The sequence below is a fragment of the Aquarana catesbeiana genome, linkage group LG08 (assembly GCF_042186555.1).
Source record: "Aquarana catesbeiana isolate 2022-GZ linkage group LG08, ASM4218655v1, whole genome shotgun sequence".
Classification (NCBI taxonomy): Eukaryota; Metazoa; Chordata; class Amphibia; order Anura; family Ranidae; genus Aquarana; species Aquarana catesbeiana.
In genome coordinates this window covers 9379891-9388859 of record NC_133331.1, presented here as the reverse complement: position 1 = coordinate 9388859, position 8969 = coordinate 9379891, and the positions used below count along the sequence as shown (strand labels likewise).

At 46.1% G+C, this 8969-nt stretch overlaps 1 protein-coding gene across 1 annotated transcript in view; it reads left to right on the top strand.

Moving 5' to 3' along the window:
• Positions 1 to 4723, top strand: part of EXOSC1 (exosome component 1) — a 28424-nt gene extending 23701 nt beyond the window's left edge. Inside the window, exon 8 of the mRNA XM_073595484.1 lies at positions 4602 to 4723. Within this exon, the coding sequence (XP_073451585.1) occupies positions 4602 to 4708 (107 nt within the window). The 3' untranslated portion in view covers positions 4709 to 4723. The remainder of the gene's footprint in view (positions 1 to 4601) is intronic.
• The last annotated feature ends 4246 nt before the right edge of the window (positions 4724 to 8969 follow it).

Here is an 8969-nt window from a genome sequence, read left to right as displayed (position 1 = left end):
TGGACTCCCCATACAGACCAGAGCACAGTGTGCCCTAGAGTTACCATTCAGCCCATTTTCCACTGAAGCACAACCTATTCTAAGGTTTGTTGGGGTCACCATAAAGCAGGCATGTCCAAAGTCAGGCCCGCGGGCCAATTGCGGCCTGAGTTCCGGTTTTGAACGGCCCGCCTGGTTATCTATCTTTTGTGGCCCCCAACGATCTCCCAGCGCCCAACACTGAAGAAATGACACTTTGCTACAATGTAAAGTAGTGAGTGTACAGCTTGTATAACAGTGTAAATTTGCTGTCCCCTCAAAGTAACTCAACACACAGCCATTAATGTCTAAACCGCTGGCAACAAAAGTGAGTACACCCCTAAGTGAAAATGTCCAAATTGGGCCCAATTAGCCATTTTCCCTCCCCGGTGTCATGTGACTCATTAGTGTTACAAGGTCTCAGGTGTGAATGGGGAGCAGGTGTGTTAAATTTGGTGTTATTGCTCTCACTCTCTCATACTGGTCACTGGAAGTTCAACATGGCAAAGAACTCTCTGAGGATCTGAAAAAAAAAAGAATTGTTGCTCTACATAAAGATGGCCTAGGCCAGTGATGGCGAACCCATGGCACGCGTGCCGCTGCCGGCACGCCAAGCCCTCTCTGTGGGCACTCCAGGAAAAATGGAGAAAAGCACACACTTAAACACTGAAATCGCCCACACCGTACCGCAAACTACATTTCCCACAGGTCTCTAGGCTAGCGGTGACCCGGCCAGGGGTGACGTGTATGCGCACGCAAATCCAATCTCAGAATCTGCCTCATCCACAACACTGAAATCGCCCACACCGCACCGTGAACTACATTTCCCACAGGTCTCTAGGCTAGCAGTGACGCGGTAAGGGGTGACGTGCATGCACACGCAAATCCAATCACAGAATCTGTCTCGTCCACACCGCACCCCCTATCATACTACATCTACCACAAATCTCTGGGGCCAGCGGTGACGTGTCTGGGGTGGGCGTGCCTGAGAGTACAGGGCTCCCACGCGGCTGGGATCGATCAGGGGTGATGTGCGGACGGGAATAACCTGCCAGTTCAGGAAACACTGGAGACAAGTGAGATGTTTATATGGACAAAAAATAGAAAACTGGGAACCACACTGTGGTATACAAATATTACTGAGAGCTCATCCACTCACTATGCAAAGGAAGTGGAGCTCAGTGTCCAAAAAGCTGCATACAAGGGAGGACTGTGCCAGGGAGAAGGAACAGTTAAGATGCCACAAAATAGAGCCACAGGGATATAGCAATCAAAAAAATAGAAACAAAAACAATGGAAAATTAATGACAAAAATGTATTAATTAAAACCGGTCAAATACAAAAAGATGTTCCTCCACCTACAACCATCTAAAAAGACAACGTTGTCTAAAACAAAAACATCTAGGCGCCATTATGCATCCACATACCCAAACAATTGTGCAGTAACCATATAACAATGGAATGTATGCCTGGGTATACCCAATGCCCAGCAAATGCATCCTTACCAGAGCTCAGCAAATGCATCCCTGCATTCTGTGCGTAACACACTCCTGATCCCTGCATTCTGTGCGTAACACAATCCTTATCCCTGCATTTTGTGCGTAACACACTCCTGAACCCTGCATTCTGAGTGTAACGCATTCCTTTAAAAAAAAAAAAAAAAAAAAAATCTCTGGGCAGAATCGTACGTTTTTGTTTATTTGTCGCTGCTTGGGCACTCGGGCTCAAAAAGGTTCGCCATCACTGGCCTAAGCTATAAGAAGATTGCCAAGACCCTGAAATTGAGCTGCAGCACGGCGGCCAAGACCATACAGCGGTATAACAGGACAGGTTCCACTCAGAACAGGGCTCACCATGGTCCACCAAAGAAGTTGAGGTCACGTGCTCAGCGTCATATCCAGAGGTTGTCTTTGGGAAATAGACGTATGAGTGCTGCCAGCATTGCTGCAGAGGTTGAAGGGGTGGGGGGTCAGCCTGTCAGTGGTCAGACCATACGCCGCACATTGCATCAAATTGGTCTGCATGGCTGTCATCCCAGAAGGAAGCCTCTTCTAAAGATGATGCACAAGAAAGCCCGCAAGCAATTTGCTGAAGACAAGCAGACTAAAGACATGGATTACTGGAACCATGTCCTGTGGTCTGATGAGACCAAGATAAACTTATTTGGTTCAGATGGTGACAAGCGTGTGTGGGAGCAACCAGGTGAGGAGGACAAAGACAAGTGTGTCTTGTCTACAGTCAAGCATGGTGGTGGGAGTGTCATGGTCTGGGGCTGCATGAGTGCTGCCGGCACTGGGGAGCTACAGATCATTGAGGGAACCATGAATGGCAACATGTACTGTGATATACTGAAGAAGAGCATGATCCCCTCCCTTCAGAGACTGGGCCGCAGGGCAGTATTCCGACATAACGACCCCAGGATAAAGGTGATGGACTGGCCAAGCATGTCTCCAGACCTAAACCCTATTGATCATCTGTGGGACATCCTCATACGGAAGGTGGAGGAGCGCAAGGTCTCTAACATCCACCAGCTCTGTGATGTCGTCATGGAGGAGGGGAAGAGGACTCCAGTGACAACCTGTGAAGCTCTGGTGACCTCCATGTCCAAGAGGGTTAAGGCAGTGCTGGAAAATAATGGTGGCCACACAAAATATTGACACTTTGGGGCCCAATTTGGAGATTTTCACTTAGGGGTGTACTGACTTTTGTTGCCAGTGGTTTAGACATTAATGGCTGTGTGTTGAGGTATTTTGAGGGGACAGCAAATTTACACTGTTATACAAGCTGTACACTCACTACTTTACATTGTAGCAAAGTGTCATTTCTTCAGTGTTGTCACATGAAAAGATAGAAGAAAAGATTTACAGAAATGTGAGGGGTGTACTTAATTTTGTGATATAAACATGTGTGTATATATACGTTGTGGTTTACTGGGATTGTGGCTGTAGCTATCGGCTATAACCCCAGTACTATTATTTTTCAGCCGGTGGCTTTCTCATGAGCCGCTGGAATGCTTTCCGAAACATTCGGCGAGGAGGGGGAGGGACATGAGGGACATCCCCTCCCACCACTTCCTGGTGTTTCTCAGGCTCACTGTTTCCATCGGTTTGCCTGAGAAATGATCCGACATTGCGGCCGGCTGCTCCTATAGGCGATCAAAGAGTGGATACTCTTTGATGGCCTTGGAGGACTGGAATGACATCACTTCCAGTCCACGGTGGAGATAAATCTCTTTATTTATTTTTTTACACTGTTACTCCTAATTTTTATTTTTATATTTTTGTTATCACCTTTTTTCCTATTACAAGGAATGTAAACATCCCTTGTAATAGAAATAATAGATGACAGCTCCTCCTTTTTTAGAGAGATCTGGGGGTCAAAAAGTCTTAATTTTGCTTTTAAAGATAAAGAAGAAATTTCGATTTTTGACCCCCAGATCTCTCCATAAAGAGGACCTGTCATCATTTATTTCTATTACAAAGGATGTTTACATTCCTTGTAATAGGAAAAAAAGTGACAAAAAAAAATAAAGGAACAGTGTAAACATAAATAGTAAAATAAAAAAAAAATTGAAAGCGCCCCCATCCCTCCGCAAGCAAATGCATGCATAGGTCGCACACGCATATGTAAGCGGTTTTGGCACCACACATGTAATTCTAGCGCTAGACCACCTCCGTAACTCTGAACCGGTAACCTGTAAATACGTCGGGGGGGGGGGGGGGGTGTTGGACGGGAGGAGCCGAGTCTGAGGCCGCTCTTCACTCCTTTCTAAGATCAGACTAGTTTGGTGTGCGGCGTCTCTGCATTGCCCATATACCGTCATATACTCGAGTATAAGCCGACCCAGATATAAGCCGAGGCACCTAATTTTACCACAAAAAACTGGGAAAACTTATTGACGCGAGTATAAGCCGAGGGTGAGAATGCAGCAGTTACTGTAAGTGGATAAGAGGGTCAACAATGCCCATTTGCAGCCTCACTGTGCCCATCTTCATGCTTCAGCCTCAAGTACCTGATCGGCGTCTGCCGTTGTGCCGGCGTTATGATCTCCCGGCGTTGTCCACATCTGCAGCCTTATTATCTCCCAGCACTGTTATATATTCTGTCTACTCGGCGGCTGTGCACTGTACCAAAGCCCCGCCTCCTCCTCGTCCTCCTCCGTGACGGACTCGGTTTCCCATCAGTGAGTCAGTGTTCAGCCTATCAGGGACAAGGAGGAGGCGGGGCTTTGGTACACTGCACGGCCGCTGAGTAGATTGAATATATCACAGCGCTGGGAGATAATAAGGCTGCAGATGGGGACAGCGCCGGGAGGACTCGGGTATAAGCCGAGGGGGGGCATTTTCAGCACACAAAAAAAGTGCTGAAAAACTCGGCTTATACCCGAGTATATACGGTATGTGACTTCCAGGTGAGTTTTCTAGACGCCGGCACCCGTGTGAGTTGTGGATCACTGGAGCTTGGATCGCGGTGCTTAGCATGATCCTCCGAGATATCCAATCCTGGTTGCAGTAGCGGACGGTTACTGTTCTGTGGTGATGATTGGTTAATGATCTGTGTTTTTTTTTTTTTTGCTTCCACAGGGGCGACCATGGTGCCGATCAGCTGGTGTGAGATGCAGTGCCCCAAAACGCACATCAAGGAACCCCGGAAGGTGGCACGCGTACAACCGGAGTTTCTGCAGACCTAAAAAATGAAAGCCTGGTCACCACTGTACACCGGATCCTACCCGTCCCCGCCGTACACCCGGTCCTACCCGTCCCCGCCGTACACCCGATCCTACCCGTCACCGCCGTACACCCGGTCCTACCCGTCACCGCCGTACACCCGCTCCTACCCGTCACCGCCGTACACCCGCTCCTACCCGTCACCGCCGTACACCCGCTCCTACCCGTCACCGCCGTACACCCGGTCCTACCCGTCACCGCCGTACACCCGGTCCTACCCGTCACCGCCGTACACCCGGTCCTACCCGTCACCGCCGTACACCGGATCCTACCCGTCACCGCCGTACACCCGGTCCTACCCGTCACCGCCGTACACCCGGTCCTACCCGTCACCGCCGTACACCCGGTCCTACCCGTCACCGCCGTACACCCGGTCCTACCCGTTACCGCCGTACACCCGGTCCTACCCGTTACCGCCGTACACCCGGTCCTACCCGTCACCGCCGTACACCCGGTCCTACCCGTCACCGCCGTACACCGGATCCTACCCGTCACCGCCGTACACCGGATCCTACCCGTCACCGCCGTACACCGGATCCTACCCGTCACCGCCGTACACCGGATCCTACCCGTCACCGCCGTACACCCGGTCCTACCCGTCACCGCCGTACACCCGGTCCTACCCGTCACCGCCGTACACCCGGTCCTACCCGTCACCGCCGTACACCCGATCCTACCCGTCACCGCCGTACACCCGATCCTACCCGTCACCGCTGTACACCCGATCCTACCCGTCACCACTGTGTGGTTTGTACATGGGGGGGGGGGGGAACCCAAAAGCAAATATTTATTATATCGCAGCAATTCTTAGATGTGGTGGCTGCATTCCCTTTTTCTTTTTTTCTTTTTTTTTCTTTAGGCTGGCTTTCTTCTATTTTCATCTGGTGATCCCACCAGTAAGTGTGGTGTTTTTTTTTTCAATAACACAAGCTTTCCAGCAGAATGTATCAATTACAGGGATGAGACAAACCATTTACCGCTGACAGGGGTGCATACAATGATCAGGTTTTTTTGTATGTATAACCCTTTATCCAAAAAAGGATAAAATCTGTTTTGATGAAACTTTTTATTAAGTGTTGGGTGGAGTTTGGCTTCAATTTGTTAGTGTATTAAAATCTGCTAACACTCCCCCCCCCCGACTGACAATGTTGCTGTCTGCTTTGCTCCTTCGTCCAGAGTGGGGGCGCTCTAGTATGGGGGGGGGGGTTACAGACCAGATCACCGGGTGAAAAGAGTGAAAAAAAAGCCTAAAAAAAAAAAATAGGAAAAAACAAATGCAGCCGCCACATCTAATGATTGGTAATCTGCAATATATGACGTTTTTGGATCTGGGTGTAAATACGGGATGGAAAGCAAACTGCTATTGGTGAATCTTTCCATCTGATGGTCTGGGAAATAGAAAGGGCCGGCAGGTGACTCCTTCAAAAAAAGTTATTTTTATGCTGATTTCTTTTGGATGTAAAATGCGCCGTATTTATCAGAGTGTCTGTGTTGCCCCCGTTTTTTTTTATTTTTTTTTTTTTTAATCCACAAAGTCAGCACTGATTGGTTGTTGTGGGATAACATAAGACAGATCTTTGAGCAACTAGGCCTCTAGTGTTTTATTTCAAATTTATATATATATATATATATATATATATATATATATATATATATATATATATATATATATAATAATAATAATGTTACAAATCTTGTTTTCTGTATTTTTAAAATTGAAAAAAAAATGTCCCATATTGCTTTCCCATTTTTTACGTTTTTAAAAAAATAAATAAAAATCTGTAATAAATGAGAATTGCATTCATATGTCTTTGTCTGATGGTCTGTCATTTACAGCAAAGGGAAAGAATCGGTGAGCTGCTGTTCTATTTTTCTCCTTTTTTTTTATGTAATATTTTTACACAGGGCTCAACAAACCCCAGTTGCCAGTTAGAGCTGCACGAATTATCATTAAAAAAATTGTGATCTCGATTCAACCCCTCCCCCCCCATTCTCTATGCAGAATTACCCGATTCATCCATGTAACAAGTGTAGAGAGTTCTCTGCTCACTCGGATGTCAAAAAAAAAAAAACAGGCAGCCTACCAAGATTTCCACAACATTGTCTGAGTTGTTCGATATCTATAAACATTGCAACATTTTCTACTTTAGATCAAAGGAATTAACTTTGGTCTGTAAATGAGGGAAGTTTAACTATTTAAAGACTAAACCTTTTTCTGACACTTGTCTCTTACAAAGTTAAAATCGGTATTTTTTGCTATATATATATTTAGATTTTTTTAGCAGAGACCCTAGGGCAGTGCTGGTGAACCTTGGCACCCCCAGATGTTTTGGAACTACATTTCCCGTGATGCTCATGCGCTCTGCAGTGTAGTTGAACATCATGGGAAATGTAGTTCCAAAACATCTGGGGGTGCCAAGGTTCGCCATCACTGCCCTAGGGAATAAAATAGCGATCGTTGCAATATTTTATGTCACACTGTATTTGCGCAGCGGTCTTTCAAATGCAATTTTTTATAAAAAAAAAAAAATTCACCTTAATTAAAAAAAAACAAAAAACGTAAAGTTAGTCCAATTTTTTTTTTTTAAATTTAATTTGTATATTGTGAAAGATGTTACTCCGTGAGAATTGTGAGAGAATCGTAATCCTTATTCTAAGCAAAAAAAAAAAAGGTGATTCTCTGCACTGCATGTGGTGTGAACTGGCCTATAGGGGACTTTTCTTTATCGTACATCATAGGACACAGAGCCTCAAGTAATTACTTATTGGGTTATAGCCACCTTCAGGTGTTGACACTGGTAATCAAGAAAGGAAGTTGACTCCCCTATATAACCCCTCCTCCTCCTTCCAGGAGTAACTCAGTTTTTTTTTTTTTTTTTTGCCAGTGTCTAAAGGTGTTGGTCACCAGTGAAGATGTGCTCTGCGGAGCTCCAAGATCCATGCTGGATTTAACAAAAACCTCCACAACTGGATCCATCCCGCCCACTGCGGCTCCGAGATGGTACCCGGGCCTCGCATAGAAGAATGAGGTTTTGCCTGCAATGCTCCTCTTTTGGTCTTGCTACATTACCTAAAGTTGTTCCTGAGGGGTGCTACACATGTCCCAAAGGAGTGGAACCCCTATAAAATGGGCCCCAGTCTTTGAAGGTTTAAACCACGCTGCCCGCCGCTGTGTCAGTCTTATCAGCTGAAGCTGATAAGACTGACACAGGCAAACAATAGATAATAGGCACAAGTAAATACTATGAGCAGGGAAGCAGGGTTGCCATAGAAACGTTGGATTTGAGAAGGAGGCTTGGTTAACAGTACAGGAAGTGCTCAATGTAAGGGCGGAAATACACTCCACTGTGGACTCAGAAAACAATACTTAAGATGGCGCTGCCTAACCCCTGGAAACAAGTTTTTTAAAGTTTCTTTAAACAGTAAGTAATATACGATTTGGGCTGGATTACAGTGGTTATAGTTTGATAATTACTTATTATAATGGACTAAATGAAAGCAGCATCAGAGTGGGAGAGTTTACTTCTTCTTTAATGGGGAGCGACTATTTTTGGCGATTTGGATAAATGCATCCAAACAATTTCCAGAGGAAAGAGCACTTTTTTGCCAGTCAAAAGAAAGTTTAAACGTCCTTCATTTTTTTTTTTTTTTTTTTTAAACGTCCTTCATTTTAAACGGACTCTCTCTCCTGCGCCAAGCGCATCCGCCTCTAGGCAGTGGCGACGGATTCCAGAGGAAGATCGCATGGTCAGACTCAAAGAAGACCTGGAGCCGCAAAACTGCAAAGCAGAATACTAAGACCTCTTCACGAAGAGGCGTCTCCCCTCAACAACAAAGTGTGGGGGGGGGGCTTCTGCATTACACAGAAGTGTGACTAATGGAAACTCAGGACAGATAGACTCTCTCCACAGTGACTCTAGGATACAAACTATTTCGGGATTTTCCGCCATCTCATTTTCTGAGACCAAATGTTCCCATTCTGGATCTAAAAAAAAATCTAAAACCGGTTCCTGAAAATTCGCTCCTTTCGCATGGAGTTGATCAGCTCAGTGATCTCCTTCCTACAGGAGGGAGAACTTCTGGGATCCGTCGACGTCAGGGATGCATACCTGCATGTCCCTATATTTCCCGCTCACCAAAGGTTTCCGCGATTTCAAAGTAGAACAGCACTTTCAGTTTGCAGCTTTTTCCTTTGGGCTAGCCACAGCACCACGGGTATTCACA